This window comes from Vanacampus margaritifer, chromosome 13 (genome assembly GCF_051991255.1).
Source record: "Vanacampus margaritifer isolate UIUO_Vmar chromosome 13, RoL_Vmar_1.0, whole genome shotgun sequence".
NCBI classification, from domain to species: Eukaryota; Metazoa; Chordata; class Actinopteri; order Syngnathiformes; family Syngnathidae; genus Vanacampus; species Vanacampus margaritifer.
In genome coordinates this window covers 24,341,242-24,358,046 of record NC_135444.1, presented here as the reverse complement: position 1 = coordinate 24,358,046, position 16,805 = coordinate 24,341,242, and the positions used below count along the sequence as shown (strand labels likewise).

Sequence of the window (16,805 nt, the reverse complement as noted above, 5' to 3'; positions counted from 1 at the left end):
AGGTTGGATGACAACCTGTGACACTCAAAGTATAAAATCATGTCAAAGCCAAAAGGTAAGCAGAGCTGCAGTGTTCCCCCACAATGACATGAGAAAACCGAGTTAGCGTCTGATAAGCGGCACCAAAATCAAATGTAAGCGGACGCAGAATCTGGCTGGCTGTTTATTACAAAAGATCGGACGACGGCACAAATCCATCACAAGATCCTCGCGCCGTCAGTACGGGTCGCTAAAGGGGTAATGAGGATGCCCGGCGTCGCGGGGAACCGACTTCCCATCCACCTGCAAAACAAAACCACAATGGGATCAATCAGCAAGTTGCGCCGCTCGAAATCAAGACGAACGCTGATGAAAGAATCGGCTTCAAATCAAGTCAAAAGTCTTCTTTGCAATTGTAAGCACTCGCACCACATTGGGATGAACATTGCGCCGAGGGAATAACAATGAAGAAGACCGATGCGCCCGTTTTGATCCCTATCAGGACAGGGGGCGGCCATTTTGCCACTTGCTGTCCACTGAAGATGACATCACACTTGCTCAGCTTGCCAAGGTCACATGACCAAAGGCAGAGAACAGATGAGGCGTGATTGGCCGTTACCTGAGCAACTGTGATGTCATTTTCGTTTGATGGCAAGTGTCAAAATGGCCGCCATCTGCGATGGATCCAAACGGAAGAAAAGAAGAAAGAAATATTTTGTGGACGTACTTGAAGGACGGGCAGGATGTAACGCCAATTTTTGTTCAGTGCCGTCAAGCTGCTCATCTCCGCCGCCGACAGCGTGAAGTCAAACACCTTCACCCCCCCAAAAAAGTCAACTGCCATCATCATCATCATCATCATCATCATCATCATCATCATCATCATGCAAACGCACACACCTGAATGTGAATCCATTTTTGCCCAAAAACTAACATTTCTATTTTTTTAATCTGTATATTTTTCATCTAGTATTTGTATATTTCCAATAATGTAAGTTAGTTTGTAATATTTGCTGCATTCTTTTTCTGGAATATTTTTGCTTTTTTCTAATGGTGTATTTTTTTAAGCATTTGTATACAATTTTTTCTCATATTCACCGCATATTTCTGTAATATTTGTGTATTTTTAATATACTGTATTTGCAAGTATTTTTGCTCTTATGTTATTTTCCTCTATTTGGATTGACTTTTTTTTTGGTGTAACAATATTTGTCTTTTTTTTTTTATGTAATATTAGCCTGCTTGTAAATTGATCTTTCTCCTGCGGTTGTCGTATCTGCGTGCGTACTTGCAGGTTTTGTTGGATGCGCGATGGCGTGACGCTCTTGGGAATGGCGACGACACCGCGCTGCGTCTGCCACCTGCAGACAGGAAGTCGGCTTAGTGGGCGGGGCACACAAATCGGCCAATGACAGACAGATGTGTGACGAGGGCCGGGAAAAAAAGGGCTAAAATATAGTTTTTGCCCACCCGCCATTTTTTTTTGGGGGGGGGGGGGCACACCTCCCCATCATCGCGATCCCGATGCGTGGCGAGCGTACGGGTCTGACCTGAGGAGGATCTGCGCGGGCGACTTTTGGTATTTGAGTGCCAGGGCGGCGACGGCGGGCTCGTCCATCAGCGTGGGCTCGTCGGGGCGCTTCCAGGCGCGGTCGGGGGAGCCCAGCGGGCTGTAGGCCGTCATCAGCACGCCCAGCGAGCGGCAGTGCGCCAGCAGCTCCGTCTGCGCCAGGTACGGGTGGCTCTCCACCTTCAACAACAACAACAACAACAAATACTTTAGCATTTTGCATTCCGAATCATTGATGACTGCAGACATCAAAGATCCCCTTTTTACTGGACTGCCAGTAAATGAGTTCATATTTTCGATTTCCAGTCGCATGTTGTTATTGAAAGGACGTCCTGAACGTGTGACGACGACGGGCGCACGTCACCTGCAGCACGGCGGGCTTGACGCGGGCGGCGGCCACGACGTCGTCCAGCTGCCGCTTGTTGAAGTTGGACAGGCCGATGGCGCGCACCAGCCCTTTGGCCGCCAGCTCCTCCATGGCGCCCCACGTGTCCCGGTAGTCCACCACGTCGTACAGCAGCGAGCCGTCCCCGCTGTCCCTCGGGAACGCGTCCTCACCGCGCCTTCAACAACAACAAACTGCTGAAGATCCTTTTCAAAATATTCCCACACTTTCCATCCAATCATTTGCTTTCTTTTCATCTGCAATGGACCCCCACAAAGTTGTCAAAATGGACGACCATTATTACGGAAGCAGGAACAACAACAAAAAAACAAGAACTCACTCATTTATTTGAGGCTTTTTTTCTTCTGTTCTACTTTAGAAGAAGAATCATTTTGTTTTATTCTGATTTTTTTTCTGTTTTTCAGAATATTTTCTTTTATTGTTTTTAGCAATATTTTCCCCCCTTTTCAGAATTTTTTCTTGTTTTTAGGGATTTTTGGTTTTCGGGGGGGAAAAAAATTACTCTAGCTTTATGAATATTTGTTTCCCGTTTTTGTTTTTGAAAATTTATTTTCCTTATTTTAGAATAATCATTTTCTTTTTAGATTTTTTTCTTTTCTTTTTTAGAATCTTTGTTTATCCTGTTTGTTTTTGTATTTTATGTTCCGTTTTTCAGAGGAAAAAAATCATGTTGTCTTTTTTTAACCCTATTTTGAAAAATATTTTTCCCTGTTTTGGGGAATTTTTTCCTGTGTTTTTTTTTAAAGAATAATTTTCATATGGCTGTTTTGGATCATTTTTTTTCTAATTGTTTCTTCTATTTTGGGGAATTTCAGTTTTTGAAAATATTTTTCCCTATTTTTTGGGGATTTTTGCTTTCGTGTTATTATAACTATTTTAGTTTTTTTTCTGAAATGTTCTTCAAAATATTTATTTTCTTTTCTTCTTCTGTTTTGATGAATAATTCGGGGTTGGGGCGGAATAATCTACTATTGTAATGTTTTGCGAACATTTGCGCATGTGCCACCCACCGGAAGGCGTACGGCCAGTGGATGAGGAAGAGGTCGAGGTAGTCGAGCTGGAGGTCACGGAGGGTTCGCATGAGCGCAGGTTCCACATCCTCGGGGTGGTGTCGTGTGTTCCACAGTTTGGACGTGACAAACACGTCCTCCCGACGCACGCCCTGAAAACGGGACAAAGTCAGCCGATGTTTTTCTTTCATCGCCGTGCGTGCGTGCGTGCGTGCGTGCGTGCGTGCGTGCGTGCGTGCGTCTCACATGGGGCTGCGCGAAGGCCTCGCTGAGCGCTTGTCCGATCTCGGCCTCGTTGCCGTAGATGGCGGCGCAGTCGATGTGGCGGTAGCCCGCCTCCAGGGCGCACTTCACCGCCTCTTTCACCTGACAAACACAACACACGCATCCCCAACTTGAAAGTGGACTCTCTGCTGGAAAGCCGAATTTCAAAGCCTAATCCAGGCTTCAAACTGCCATTCTAAAAGGTCACGTGTTGGGTGCGTGCGTCCTCACCTGTCCCGGTGAGCTCTTCCAGGTGCCGAGCCCAATGAGCGGCATCTTGCGGCCCGTGTGGAGGACGGCAAACTGGCTCATCTTCCCGCCGCGCCGCAAAACGTCCTCACATGGAAAACAACAACAAGCCGTGGTCGTCATCGTCATCGTCGTCATCATCAACATAATCGTCATCGTCTGCTAAAATCCTTTTGAATGTGCAACAGGCGAGATGGGATGTGCACAAAAGTTTAGATGTGTACCAATTGGATTATTGAGGGAAAAAAGTGAATAACTGCCTGACCAATTTCCATTAATTAAAAATACCTCTCCATTTAAATTAATTGATTTGAATAATTCAACTGACAATTTAGTATTTGCAATACATTTATTTATCCAAGTACTTCATAAAATAAACGCATAAAATGAACCAATTATTGGGTGGAATAAATGAATAGAAATTTAATAAATATATATATATATATATATATATATATATATTTTTTTTTTTCTAATGCGGAATTACTAACACAGGTGAATTGATAAAAACATCTTTTTTGGCCTAATGTTTTATTTATAATTAATTTAATCAAATTAATGAATATATATATATGTTTAATGTAGCATAATTAATATGTATTCACAATTGTTTAATTTACAAATAGATTAGAAGTTGTATTTCTCAATTAACTCCAGAAAAATAAATACTAAAAATGAGGTTTTAATGAAACATTTTCATCATCAAAACAGCAAATACAAAAGAAAATTGAAAGAACGTCCAGCCAGGTCAGCCCGAATATCAGGAGAAGGAAAAGGAAGTGATGCTGCCGAGTCAGCAGCTTTCCGACGACTCACTCACACGTCCATTCCACATTTCAAACTCATTTGATCTTAAACAAATTAGAAGACAACAGGAAAAGTGGAGCAAAGAAAAAGAAACATTTGGCCTCGGCGGCGGCGCAAACGCTGCTCCATCCAAATTTGCGCCATTTTATAGTTGTTGCCAGATGCATCTTTGGTTCACAAACATTTGGACAAAAGAAGGAAGGTGACGTGCTGGCAATGGCAAAAAAAATCGAGTTTTCTACAAGGTTTTATTTTTTATTCCAAGTTCTACATCTATGCTCTAAGTATTTATTTCAATATTTAACATCTTGTGCATTTTGTAAAATGTCTGTTCAAGCTGCATGAGATCCACGGCAGCAACTACGAAAAGGTCAGCATGCCGCACCATTTGTTATATTCTTCACAAAATTGGGCTTTTTTTCTGGAAAATCACAACGACTGAATTGTGTATATACACTGTATATCTATATCTAAAATGTATCATCTCTCCTGAGAATTTAATTCCCTCACCACCAGTACATTTCTGACCATCCTCCAAACTAAGACACTTGAAAACTGCTTATTTACTGACCATAGTTAAGGACCAAACTGGAAGTAATGTGAATTCTAATTGCTTTTTGTACGTTTATTTTTTTTGTCTGAACCGTCCAAACTATGTCCTGCTATTAATAAAAGATGGGACGGAAATAGACAGACAGAAAGAAGGTGAAAGCACTTGCACGTCAAACCAAAGCTGCGAAAATACAAATTTAAAACAAAGCAAACAAAATGTCCTGCCAGCTCAACTCAAATCTCGCCGCCTTCGTTGAAACCAATAAACGCTCACAAAAGACGACACGAGAAAAAGACAGTTTCGCGACCTTCTTCATCCATCTATTGATTGTGCGATTGATTGATGGATTGATCAATCGATGGACGACTGATCCAAACATCGGACAAGGAAAAGGAAAGAAGGAAAAGGAGGTCAAAAGCGATGACGATTGACGAGTTTTGTAAAGCAAAACATACTTGCGCTCGATTTTCCTTGGAGAAAGTCTTGTAGCTTGTCCGGGTTTCGCCTTCAACCTCGTCTGGCTTTTTCTCGTCTTTCCGCCCGTTGGCGTTCTGCTACAGTCGCACTAAACACACCCCCTTATTTAAGAAGGGTCGAGCTGCAGGCCATGGGCGAGTGGAGCTTTTTTACTAGGCCTAAACGTAACTATAACACTCAACATAACCATAATCTTAACTCAGACTAACGTTAAGTAGTATTATTTGTATTTTTAAGTGTATTTTGCTGTTTTAACTAAGACGACTGTTGGCGCTTTCGTCACCACCGGAAATACGTACCCCCATTTGAACACCAACGTTGTAGCGCAGCGCCACCGAATGGCGAATGTGTGTAATTGCAATACATCGTGTCTTAAGGCCTCGTTATGCTTCTGCGTCAGGCTGAAGGCAGGAACAAGAAGCAAAGTTGGGAGAATTGGCCATGTTGAGTCCGTCTGTACGTCGGGCTTCGCTCAGTGGCAACACGTTTCCGATGGAGCTGTGTTGTTGTATACATTGTTTATATAAAAATGTTCTACATGTTTGTATACTGTTTTGTTCAAATTAACTGAATAGTTTCGAAAGTTATGTTAAAAAAAAAGAGTTTCGTGCGTCGCGTGAGGTCACGTGTTTTCGGTAGCGGTCACGTGTTTTCGGTAGAGCTCTATTCGCCCAGCGTCTGCAGCTAGACTCTTATGCCTTATTTCCGCTTCTGGATGAAGACGCGCCAGCGCCAGACCCGGTTTGGCCCACCAAAATAAGAGTCAACTTTCAGTGGCAGGTGAGCTGCCTGGAACATATTAAACACTAGAGGGAGGCAAAACACTCTTTACTTTTGGAATTTCAAAACCCAACGAGACCGTCAATTTAGAGGGTTGAAGTTTGTTGCTGAGGGGGTTTGAATGAGAACTTCATGGCCTGGATGGCAGGAATTTCACAAACTGCAAGGCAAAAAATGCAAACCACCAACCACTGCGTGGTCCACGTAATATCTGTTTAATATTATTTGAAGAAGATTTTTCATACTATGACCAATCATTCCAAAGTCAAAACATCCTTTAATGCCTAAATGGAAAACTTGGTCTGTGCTTTGACCAGCAGGCGGCGCTGCACTAAGAGGGACGCCGGGGCAGGACGAGTCCAGCGTAGTAGCGCACAGAAAGAGGTAGGTGGCGCTGCGGTCAGTCCGGAGACGTGTGGTGCGAGTCCTTCAGGCGTAGTATCCCCAGAGGAAGACGTTGATGGCGAGCAGCAGCAACGCGTTGACGTTGCAAACGTTCCTCCACAGCGGCGCCTCCTTCAGGGAGTTCAGCTTGAAGACGCCGCGCGCTAACGGAACGCTCGACGACGCGCCGCTCAGGCCGCACAGGCGCAGAACCGTCCGGCGCCACCAGGGGCCCGGCGGCCGCTGCGGGCGCTGGCCGGGGTCCGAGTTGAAAAGGTGGCAGGCTTCCGCGTCCACGTTGAGATCCACGCGAGGCGACGTGCTGTGTCTCGACCACCACGTCAACCTGTGCAACTGACACACACACACATATTTATATTCCAGTTTTTTTTTTGTATTGAATTTTTGAATGATATTTTTTTATATCCATTTTTATTTTCACTGTTATTTATTTATTTTGATATTTCTAATTTTGTCAGTTTTGGCTCTCCACAGGTGGGGTGCAACATTGCAGCAGCCCAAAATGGCCGACATGACGTCAGACTGACTGACTGACGCGTCTGTGTTCACGCCGCACGCAACGTCTCGTCAGACGTCTCGTCAGACGTCTCGTCAGACGTCTCGTCAGACGTCTCGTCAGACGTCTCGTCAGACGTCTCGTCAGACGTCTCGTCAGACGTGCAGTTTCAACGGCACGTTTTGGAACGTGCGTTGCTAGCTGACTTCAAAAAGTGTGTGCGTGTCTCACATGCTTGTCGGGTATGGCGGGCGTGGCCAAGCTGACGACGACCATCACCAAGCAGCTGAACGCCATCAGGAGGATGGCGAAGTAGAGGTAGTGCACCTGAGTCAGTACCGAAGGACGGAGGTCTGGCTGGCCGCACGCCGGAACCTCGTGGGAGAATTCCAGAATCATCCGGATCAAGCCCACCGCCAGGCCCGCCATCAAACCCCAGAAGGCACCCTGGCACGCACGCACGCACGCAAATGAGAAAAGAAGCGACATGTGGACAGAGACGGACAATTAACGGACCGGCTCGTTGGTACGCGGCCAGAAGATGGCCAAGACAAAGACGGCCGTGATGGGCGGAGCCAGAAAGCTGACCACCGATTGGGCGTATTCAAAGAGTTTGCCGCTGTTTGCCGATTGGATGATGGGAATCCACAGGATGCTGACGACCACCAGCACCAGGATGAAGATCCTGCGGGGCGGAGCATGCCGTCACGCACACGTAAACACGCACCACGGCAGCGGCGGCGGAAGCGGCGGCGGCGGCACCTGCCCACGATCATCAGCTCCATCTCGGAGGCGGCGGGTCGGGCTCGGTGGTAAAGGTCCAAGGTGAAGATGGTGGAGCTGCTGTTGAAGATGGACGTCAGCGACGACAGCAAGCCGGCGAACATCACGGCCAGCATCAGCCCGCGCACGCCTACGCGCACACGCACGGACCGTCATATGTGGCTGCTTTGGGTGGCTGCGTGTGTGTGTTTGGGACGCAGGGTTCGACTCACCAACCGGCATGAGCTCCACCACCAGTTTGGGGTACGCGATGTTGGAGCAGCCCACCGGAGTGCCACACACGCGCTGACACACGGCGGGATCCACGCAAGCCACTTCATCTACGCACACATACGCATCATGTGACACATGTGGCGGGGCGGGGCGGGGCGGGGGCGGGGGCGGCGGTTGGGACCTGGGAACAGCGCTCTGCTGATCATGCCTGGCATGACGATGAAGAACATGGGCAGCACTTTGAGGTAACCTCCCAACACGCTTCCTCCTTTGGCGTGACTCAGCGAACGCGCAGCCAGCGACCTTTGGACCGTCACCTACACACGCACGCACGCACGCACGCGCGCACACACGGAGACGGAGAGATTCAGTGTCGATGAAAGCAAATGAGTACAAAACCAGACCGGAGCAACTCGACAGACGACACCAAAGTGAGCAAAACGCAATTAAAACGGAGCAGAACGAAGCGGATTTGAATCAACTCGTTTTCCGTCAGGCTGACGTGTTTTTGGCACAAGGATCGAGACATGTACAAGCAAGATGGATGCTAAATTGCAGAAAAGTTGGCTTAGCACCAAAACACACTCGGGTTCTGGATAAGAACTCTCTCGGGTCGTCTCCGTGGCAACGGTCGTGTCCTCCTCATCGTCTTCTTCTTCCTGCAAAAGTCGTTGACTTTCCTTGCAACATTTTTGAAGGCTCCTCACGTGGTGACGCGTTTTTTTGTTTTTGTTTTGTTTTTCAAAATCACACACCGAGCCTCCCCTGCCGAGAAATCGGGTGCTGCTTTTCTCACTCTTGTTCATGGATGGCAAGGGTGGGCAATTCCGGTCCTCGAGGGCCGGCGTCCTGCACATTCGAGAGGTTTCCCTCCTCCAACACAGCTGATTCCAATCCTGCAGAGCTTGCTGACGAGCTGCTCATATGAATGAGGAGTGTTGGAGAAGGGAAACATCCAAAACCTGCAGAACTCTGACCCTCGAGGACTGAGTTTGTCCACCCCTGATCTATGGAACCGGGACCCGGTCCCTTGCGCCCCCCCCAAAAAATGTCGTGCCAATCCTGCAATGACTTTCGTTGGACATGAACTGAGCCACCTGGTCGGTGCACCACACCCAGGTGGCGATGACGGTGAGTCCGAAGATGAGACCCGGCCAGGGCAGGTCAGAGGTCACAGGATCTCGGAACATGTGGAAGGCGTCGTGGCGAGGGAGGTGACAGGTGGCGTTGGCCACCGTCGCCGTGGGAACCGACGACATGTAAACCTCCGTCAGGCCCTCGTACCAGCCCACCTTGGAAAACGCTGGCAAGCGCACGCACGCACGCACCCGTCACCACGTGTGCGCGCGTGCTGATGTGTGTGCGTGTCGTACCGATGATCATGAGCGTGAAGGCTCCTCCCACCATGACGACGGTCTGGAATGCGTCCGTGTAGATGACAGCTGACAAACCACCTGCACAAAGTTAGCACGTCATGTTGACACGTCACATGACGTCAGACCACGTGAGAGTGCGGGACGAGGACGTGGGCGGCGCCGCGTGTGTATACCTGCCATGGTATACACACACGTGATCAGGAGCAGAATTGCCGTCGACATGTACAGATTCCAGCCAAAGGCAATTTTGATGAACAACGCGCCGGAGAAAAGATCCGTCTGCGGCACACATGCACAAATCGTGACGTGTGCGTGCGTGCGTGCGTGCGTGCGTGCGCGCGTGTCGTGTGTTTGTGTGCGTCGTACAGAAAGTTTGGTGAAGACGTAGAGGACGAGGGACAGGACGGATAAGTACATCTGGATTCGCCGTCCTCCGAAGCGCTTGGCCAGGTACTCCGGCATGGTCACCACCCCGGCCGCGACGTACACCGGGACGAAGATCCAACCTAGAGCCACCAGGACCCACGCCGCCTACACGCACACGCCAGGGGGAGGAGTCAGGCCCGATCAGACAAGAAGACTCCCGTGATTTTGCCCATTTTTACGTTGAGCTCAAAGCCGCCCACGGCCAGGCCGCCCGCCGCCGCCGTTCCCGCCAAGCCGATGAAGGCGCCGCTTCCGATGTTGCTGGACATCAGAGACGCTCCGATCTGAAAGGTCGAACCATCGACAATTCATTGAAAAAAGGACGAAGGTGAGCAACCGTGGTACTCACAGGCCACCAGGTCATGGATCGGCCGGCCAGGAAGTACCCGCCCACTGTGCTGCCGTTGGCCCTCATGGACGCCTGAGGACAAGATGGACGTCCACGTTTGGACACGACGTTAGGCACAACAGCGCGCGTCTTCTCGTAGTCTGACCACCTCAAAAACTAAACCAAACCGGACTGCACAGGTTTTCAAATTAGTGAGTAAAAACTGCGGCAAACTAAACAAAAAAAAAAAGCTCTTAAGTCGAGTAAGCAAGTATTTGCACTTCATTACTTTTGACCACTGTGGTGATGTGTGTGTGTGTGTGTGTGTGTGTGTGTGTGTGTGTCGCGCGTGGACCGACCCAGATTCCAACAACCATGACCAAGAGCAGGTAGACCACAACCACCACGATGTCGGCGATCTCCATGGCAACCGGTCCGGGAGGCGTTGCCGTGGTGACAGCCGTCATGTTGCCTGCAAGATCAACTTGAAACCATCAGAAAGTTCCTGCCGTCATGTGACTTTCCTTTCGGACCAATCGGCGAGCTGCAACAAGCTCCTCGCCAAATCGAGCAACAATAATCATGACGAGTGGATGGATGAACAAAAGATTGGATGGCTGTTGAATGAATGAATGAATGCATGAGCCAATGTATCATCGACGTAGTTAGTAATGAGTGGACGAATGCAGTAGCGCCCTCCGATGGTTTGCTGAGGAATCGACAGCTTCTACTACAACGCATTTGTTTACTTCTCAAGTCGCTACTTTATTTTGGAACTTCCGTTGAATTGAACGTTTCAATACATCAATTACTGTTTGGAATTGATTTTTGAACAACTGCACATTTTTGATGAATTCTGCGCAATAGATTTGTAATTGAATCATTTGATGAGTTTTTTGTCAATTTGTCATTATTATTATTAAAGTGGCTTCACTTTTGAGGAATACAATTCAAAGTTGAATGTGCGCCACTTGGAAAGCAAATGACTTTTTGAAGTGCTGCTTGGTGAAAAACTAAAAGGAACGGACGCATCGTGGATGGCTGACTGGACGAACAAACGTTTTTTTGTTTGTGGATAAATGAACGGACGCATGATCAAGATCAAAAATCATCCTCATGTATCACATCAAAATGTGTCAACGTGGATTTTCACCCCTCTGCTTTAAAGCTACTACACAATAAAATGTTTTTATCTCAAGCAGTACATAAATCACTAAATCAATTATTTAAAATAAAAATAAAAAATATATATATATATCCCAAATCGTACAAATGGTTATGTACTTTTTTTCTCATAAAATATTGTGCTGTAAGGCCGGCGATAAAATGTCAGATGAAAGAAAGTTGAATGAAATTAATTGCCTGAAGCGACGCAGTAGCAATCATCCAAATATTTATTTTTGGCAAACTTTGTGACAGGCGTCTTCAAAATCATCACGATGATGACTAGGATGGCTGCGCTTGCTTGAACAATCGCATATTGGGAATGTGGGAGGCGCACAAGCTGGCCAAAGTCCACGTCTGAACCCTCGACTGCCAAATATTATATATATATAATAAATAAATATTAAATATTATTAATAAATATTCACATTGGATATTCGTTTTGGGATGTACGAGCTCGCTCACGTTTTCTCAAACACGCCACATCCATGCATGCGCACGTGACGCCATACTTGTCTCACGCTCGAGTACTTTTTACGAGGGTTTGGACTTCATAACCCAAAGGCATTATAAAATAATAAACCTGCAACACAGCACAGCCATCACTATTTTGTTTTGACATTTCATTTCGCTTCGTATGTGCAGCTGAAACAATGAAAATTACAAAAGAAAAAAAGCAATAGCAAAAAGGAAAAGGAAAAAAGGAGAAGAAAAACGTATACAACGGACCAAACCGAGGGGAACAAAATAAAAAGAAAATAAAAAGAAAACCTGAAGGATGAAAAACAAAGTAGGAAAAAGCTTTACAGTCAGTTTCACAGACTGAAAACAAAAAAGACAAGACACACAAAAAAGATACCAAAGTAAGCAAAAAAACAAAAATGGGGGAAAAAAGGAAAAGAAACTACAGAAGCAAAGAAATTACAAACAAGAGAAAAAAGAAATGAAAGAAGAAACTAAAGAAAAAAGGGAAAAACCAACACACGAAAAAAAACATGAAATAAAGACAAAAAAAGTTAACTTGAGAACATAAAGAAAAAAATGGAAAGAAAGAAAATGGTAAAGATTTTCACTTAATTGCTCGTAAAAAAAGATTCACGGCAAATGAAAAGCAAAGAAAAATAAAGTGACTGAAGAACATAAAAGGAAAAAAACTCAAATTGTTTGTGGATCGGCCATTTTTTTATTATTTTTTGCACCTAAAAAAAACAACAACCTAGAATGTAATGTTTCTCTTCATTTTGAAATCTCTTAGAAATGGTGCAATGTTTGCTTCGCAGTCTTCGGCACTAGCGAGCTTGTGCAGGTGCGAGGCAGCCTTTTGGCATGCAGACACCCGCTGCAGGAATGTTGCTCCCGGGAAGTGCCAAACTCAAGATCTCAAAGTTCTACACGGACCCGGAGAGCCCAAAAGACGACCTCCACTGACCTTCTGTGACGCCGGACATGTTGCCGCTGTGCTCCTCTCCTCCTCCTCTTTCTTCTTCTTCTTCTTCTTGCCGCAACTCAGATCAATGATTAGTCAAGAAAGAGTTTGACCGTGCCGATGATGTCACTTCCCGCCGGCAAACTAGGGCGTCGACGCTGAAAATTGAAACAGGAGAAAAAAGCTGCCGGGCGATGTCGGCGGCTCCACTTGTTTGTCAACAAATGTGACGACGCGTCAAAGGTTGACTGTCAACAAAACTTTATTAGTTTACGACACACATTTATGAGAGAGGGAGGGAGAGAGCGAGAGAGAGAGAGAGGAAACATTTACAAAAGTTTCCGTGCTGGTCACAGTTTGGGAGGTCCTATCAGTCTCCAGTTCTCCAGCTTGGCCACTTTGCCAAAAAAAGCCAGCACTCCCAGACCCAAACAAGCTGACGCGCCCGTTGTGATGCTGTGGGCTACACACGCACGCACGCACGCACGCACGCACACACACACGCACGGAAAAAGTGAGAGAGAGAAAAAAGACAAGTTCAGACGGATGAAATCATGCCAAAGATTCAAATGAAATCCAATAATGTCATGTGATCAAAGCCAACAATGTCATCCGACCCAAACGTGTCAGCAGTTGCATCGATGATGTCACGCTGATGATGACGTCACTGGTCATTTTGAAGTCATTACTAATCACCGTGTCACTAGTGATGAAGTCAACAGTAATGAATGATGTCATTGGTCAGGACGTCGCTCGTCATTATGATGTCACTATTTGTGATGATGTCATTGGATACGACGACTGCCACCAGAAATCCTGATTGTGACATCGCTTGTCACGACAACGACGACACTCTGCTGCTACTTACTCCTGGCGCCCAGGAAGATGCCAGAAGCGCATCCGCCCACAAAGTAGTTGACCGGTTCGTCCGGAGCGTCGCGGACCTGAGCAGTGAGACACGTCGTCATGCCGAAGATGGCCCCCATCGCGGCTGGTGAGACAGACGGAGCCGTCAATCAATCAATCAATCAGTCAGTATGCATATTATCCACGCTAACATCATAAACATGCTAACAGCCATCGTCACACTGAAGGTAACCATGGTAACAGTCATTTGCATTAACGTAACCTTGGTAATAGTCTCTCTGGTTACAGTCATACTCGTGCTAATCTCACCATGGTAACCATCAGTGCTAATGTAACCGTGGTAACGGCCATATTTGCAGTCATATTCCCCCTATTGTAACCATGGTAACTAACTGTGGACACGAGCGACGAGGTTGAGCTGACAGCTTTTAATGAGCACTGGAGGACAGCAGCGAGGAGACAGACAGCAGTTCAGGGCATCACAACGCGGTTGCATTACTTGTAGGCGACATACGACGACTACGATAGCCAATAGCCATGTCGAACATGAATGTTAACAGCTGTTCAATCATGTAAACAGTAACAATCATATTCATGTTACTCTAAGCCTGTGAAGCGTTAAATGAATGCCAATAGAACCAAGGTCAAAGTCGCGTTCATGTAACCATGGCAACAGTCCTGTCTGCGGTCCTGTAACCATGGTAACAGTCATACTTGTGTAACCGTCCCGTTGACGGTAACGCACCCATGGTAACCGTGACGTTTCCGGCCCGCTGTAGCGCTTCCATTGCAGTTTCAGGCTGGAAGGCGACCAGGTGATAGGCCGAGCCCACCAGGCCTGAAAAGACACAACACAGTTCGTTCATTAAGCCTTCACGCTCAAAGGCAGCAGATGATTAGTCATCATTATTTGCCTCCTTTGGTTGTGTATATATTATGGCGCAAATTCCGACATCCACTGGCAAAAGTGCTCCGTGCTGTCAAATCGCAGGTTAGTGACATGAATTCCTTCGACATCATTTGCAAAGCAAGATGTCCATCAATTACATCGATAAAGGCGTGTTTCAAATAATCACTTTAACCAAAGAATTCGCTCCTTTTCAGCGATGTGCTAAGCTAACTCAAGAGTTTTAGCATTAGCTCCAAGTCAAGAACAGGACGTCACTTCGCGACGTTCGCGGCTCAGCAACTTTCAGCATCTGTAGCCTTGAACGCAAAATGTCGACTGAGTCCCTTAGTCACCTATGGTGGTGGCCACTTTGGTTGTTATCCATGTTTTTTGCACGCAGTCGGTGCCGTCCGGAACGTCCCAGTAGCCCATTGCTCCCAAGACCGCTAGCAAGGACAAGCTCGACAATTCCTGCGAGGCTTCACGCGAAAACGGAAGAGACGTCCAGTGCATTACCGCCACCTACTGCACAGGACAGAAACTCCACCCTCCACCCCCCACCCCCGTTTTGTTTTCTTCAGATTATCATCTCAGGTTAAGTGAAACACTGGCTGCTCCGCTGCTGCTAGAGTCATTTTTGGACCATTGGAATGCCACTATACTCGACTATCTACAATAAATCACCAAAAATCAAGAAAACTGAAATGGGAGAAAAACTGTTTACATTTTCATCATATTTGTTGAATTCACCGTCTTGAGACGGTTTGAATTTAGTCGTTGTTTTTCTACCATTGCTGGGAAGAAATATTCCAAATGTACAACAATGTTTATTTCATTAATTTGAAAAACATGAAGTGAATCAGTGAACACAACAAAGACTGCATGGCGTTGAAGTGTTTTTAAATGCACACTTACACACTTAAATACACGAGATACCAGAAAGCAATGGTCCAAAAAACAAATAGATAGTTGGTGATAAAATATGCACACTCATTATCTGAACAGCAAACGTCTTCTTTTTATTTCTTCTTGTTCCAGAACTGGCTGTACTTGTCCACCTTGAAGTCATCCTCATAATGGACCGTGGTCTCTTTCACCGTCTTCTTGACTTCGCGCTTCTTCTGACGAGTACGGCGCTCCTCCTCCGTCAACGTGGACAGATCTACTGGCATCTAGAAAAAAAGAAAGAAGAAGTTCAATGTGAAGACAAAGGTGGGATCAAGACAAATGAGCCTAAAGGCGGCGTCAGTCACCACGAGGATGCGTCTGGGTTCTTTGTAGCGGATGTTGACGGTGGAGCCATCGGGGCGTACCAGCATCACCGGGTACGAGCGTTCGTATTTCTGTCGAGAGCAACGTACCACTGACGTCCTGTTGGAGTTGAAGCGAGTGAGCAGAGTGTGCGCGAGGGACGTTGGCTTCAAACAACACCTGAAGAAAATGTCACAATTAGAAAGAACGCAGTCATCATTCCAAGAACAAAATTCAAAACACTATATTCTATAAAGTGAATTAAGAGATTTGTTCATTTTTTTTAAATCTCATTTACTGACAGTTGACAGGGGCATAGGTTGCTGATTCTCAGGACTCATTTTATATTCCTGACCCCCCCCAAAACAAACATTCGAGGTTGACAGTGTTGTAAGATTTCAAATTATTGCAACTTTGGTTATGGTGAATAATACTAATTATCTGTGTGGAAGGAAGGTTAATGTTTTTTTCTTGTTTTTTTAAAGAAGCTATTTTGTTTACTGTAAATTGACGTGACTTCATGTAATTAATTAGGTATGTTTCAGCAAGTGAATATGTTGAATTATTAAAGAAAGTGTACTAATTAATGTCTGTATTGCATTGAGGTCAAAGTTAAAATAAAAGCCCGAGAGAATGTTATTGTAAACCCTCACAAGGAACGAAAATTGTGTGTTGCCACACAAGTGACATTCATGCAGCCTGGTTAGTATGCTTCAAACCGAGCGAATAAATAATCAAATACAGTAATACGATTTTAAGTCGTTTCGTTGAGATGACCCTTGTTATCGAATCATAAACAAAATAAGACGTAATAACAAAAATATAAGTCTATCTTACCGTGAGAACAAGCGATGTGTGTTGTTTATCAACGACATGGTGACGACAAGCTAAAAGTGGACAAGGACGCTAACGTCACCCGGAAGTAAAACCGTTAGCCGGAAGCCAACGTAAAACATTTATTTTATTTTATTACACAAACCGTATACAAACTCTCACTGGGTGATAACATTTGTGTTACAAACAAAAAGAAAAACAAAAAAAAAACAGCAAGGCATTTTACATTTCTACAAGCCAGTTCAGTAAGCC

General features: G+C 45.9%; 4 protein-coding genes and 1 long non-coding RNA gene across 9 annotated transcripts; 1 reads left to right on the top strand and 4 right to left on the bottom strand.

Annotated features, from left to right (window-relative positions):
* Positions 1 to 150: 150 nt before the first annotated feature.
* Positions 151 to 5,707, bottom strand: akr1a1b (aldo-keto reductase family 1, member A1b (aldehyde reductase)). Of its 3 annotated transcripts, none has more exons than XM_077583789.1 (9): positions 5,294 to 5,707; positions 3,461 to 3,570; positions 3,212 to 3,331; positions 2,966 to 3,117; positions 1,914 to 2,112; positions 1,530 to 1,729; positions 1,268 to 1,340; positions 707 to 793; positions 151 to 282 (listed from the first exon to the last, which is right to left on the bottom strand). In XM_077583789.1, the coding sequence occupies exons 2-9, from the start codon at positions 3,539 to 3,541 to the stop codon at positions 217 to 219; spliced, it is 978 nt and encodes a 325-aa protein (XP_077439915.1). In that variant the 5' UTR covers positions 3,542 to 3,570; positions 5,294 to 5,707; the 3' UTR covers positions 151 to 216. The 3 variants fall into 3 exon arrangements, with proteins under 3 accessions (XP_077439915.1, XP_077439914.1, XP_077439916.1); XM_077583788.1 differs by having other exon boundaries at positions 3,461 to 3,565; positions 5,294 to 5,695; XM_077583790.1 differs by lacking the exons at positions 707 to 793; positions 1,268 to 1,340 and having other exon boundaries at positions 3,461 to 3,565; positions 5,294 to 5,688.
* A 587-nt stretch (positions 5,708 to 6,294) lies between these two features.
* slc5a9 (solute carrier family 5 member 9) lies at positions 6,295 to 12,855 on the bottom strand. Of its 2 annotated transcripts, XM_077583770.1 has the most exons (14): positions 12,716 to 12,855; positions 10,482 to 10,594; positions 10,144 to 10,215; positions 9,974 to 10,078; positions 9,735 to 9,899; positions 9,542 to 9,647; positions 9,366 to 9,446; positions 9,090 to 9,295; positions 8,174 to 8,309; positions 7,992 to 8,099; positions 7,759 to 7,909; positions 7,513 to 7,681; positions 7,228 to 7,443; positions 6,295 to 6,833 (listed from the first exon to the last, which is right to left on the bottom strand). In XM_077583770.1, the coding sequence occupies exons 1-14, from the start codon at positions 12,732 to 12,734 to the stop codon at positions 6,525 to 6,527; spliced, it is 1,956 nt and encodes a 651-aa protein (XP_077439896.1). In that variant the 5' UTR covers positions 12,735 to 12,855; the 3' UTR covers positions 6,295 to 6,524. The 2 variants fall into 2 exon arrangements, with proteins under 2 accessions (XP_077439896.1, XP_077439895.1); XM_077583769.1 differs by having other exon boundaries at positions 9,542 to 9,899.
* Positions 12,856 to 12,956: 101 nt separating this feature from the next.
* ndufa11 (NADH:ubiquinone oxidoreductase subunit A11) lies at positions 12,957 to 14,994 on the bottom strand. 2 transcript variants are annotated; one of them, XM_077583799.1, is made up of 4 exons: positions 14,822 to 14,985; positions 14,325 to 14,417; positions 13,581 to 13,703; positions 12,957 to 13,175 (listed from the first exon to the last, which is right to left on the bottom strand). In XM_077583799.1, exons 1-4 carry the CDS (start codon positions 14,979 to 14,981, stop codon positions 13,063 to 13,065), a joined length of 489 nt encoding a protein of 162 aa, XP_077439925.1. In that variant the 5' UTR covers positions 14,982 to 14,985; the 3' UTR covers positions 12,957 to 13,062. The 2 variants fall into 2 exon arrangements, with proteins under 2 accessions (XP_077439925.1, XP_077439926.1); XM_077583800.1 differs by lacking the exon at positions 14,325 to 14,417 and having other exon boundaries at positions 14,822 to 14,994.
* On the top strand, positions 14,335 to 15,725 carry LOC144062428 (uncharacterized). Its single transcript, XR_013296397.1, has 3 exons — positions 14,335 to 14,570; positions 14,869 to 15,062; positions 15,507 to 15,725. It is a non-coding gene; the product is annotated as an uncharacterized LOC144062428 (long non-coding RNA).
* mrpl55 (mitochondrial ribosomal protein L55) lies at positions 15,276 to 16,667 on the bottom strand. The gene is made up of 3 exons (XM_077583805.1): positions 16,557 to 16,667; positions 15,722 to 15,899; positions 15,276 to 15,640 (listed from the first exon to the last, which is right to left on the bottom strand). Exons 1-3 carry the CDS (start codon positions 16,592 to 16,594, stop codon positions 15,488 to 15,490), a joined length of 369 nt encoding a protein of 122 aa, XP_077439931.1. The 5' UTR covers positions 16,595 to 16,667; the 3' UTR covers positions 15,276 to 15,487.
* Between the last annotated feature and the right edge of the window lie 138 nt (positions 16,668 to 16,805).

What these genes read in the sequence shown, in the direction of transcription:
- akr1a1b (XM_077583789.1), bottom strand. Translation starts at nt 3,541, where the DNA reads ATGAGCCAGTTTGCCGTCCTCCACACGGGCCGCAAGATGCCGCTCATT. An exon ending in CACTGGCCGTACGCCTTCCG is followed by an intron (nt 2,113 to 2,965) that starts GTGGGTGGCACA and finishes TTGTTGTTGAAG; the next exon opens with GCGCGGTGAGGACGCGTTCC. An exon ending in TCAAGCCCGCCGTGCTGCAG is followed by an intron (nt 1,730 to 1,913) that starts GTGACGTGCGCC and finishes TTGTTGTTGAAG; the next exon opens with GTGGAGAGCCACCCGTACCT.
- slc5a9 (XM_077583769.1), bottom strand. An exon ending in TCATGGTTGTTGGAATCTGG is followed by an intron (nt 10,216 to 10,481) that starts GTCGGTCCACGC and finishes TCTTGTCCTCAG; the next exon opens with GCGTCCATGAGGGCCAACGG. An exon ending in GAGCTGATGATCGTGGGCAG is followed by an intron (nt 7,682 to 7,758) that starts GTGCCGCCGCCG and finishes TCCGCCCCGCAG; the next exon opens with GATCTTCATCCTGGTGCTGG.
- ndufa11 (XM_077583799.1), bottom strand. Translation starts at nt 14,981, where the DNA reads ATGCACTGGACGTCTCTTCCGTTTTCGCGTGAAGCCTCGCAGGAATTG. An exon ending in CAAAGTGGCCACCACCATAG is followed by an intron (nt 14,418 to 14,821) that starts GTGACTAAGGGA and finishes GTGTCTTTTCAG; the next exon opens with GCCTGGTGGGCTCGGCCTAT. An exon ending in AAACGTCACGGTTACCATGG is followed by an intron (nt 13,704 to 14,324) that starts GTGCGTTACCGT and finishes CTGTCTCACCAG; the next exon opens with CCGCGATGGGGGCCATCTTC.
- mrpl55 (XM_077583805.1), bottom strand. Translation starts at nt 16,594, where the DNA reads ATGTCGTTGATAAACAACACACATCGCTTGTTCTCACG. An exon ending in ACACATCGCTTGTTCTCACG is followed by an intron (nt 15,900 to 16,556) that starts GTAAGATAGACT and finishes CATTTTCTTCAG; the next exon opens with GTGTTGTTTGAAGCCAACGT. An exon ending in AACCCAGACGCATCCTCGTG is followed by an intron (nt 15,641 to 15,721) that starts GTGACTGACGCC and finishes CTTTTTTTCTAG; the next exon opens with ATGCCAGTAGATCTGTCCAC.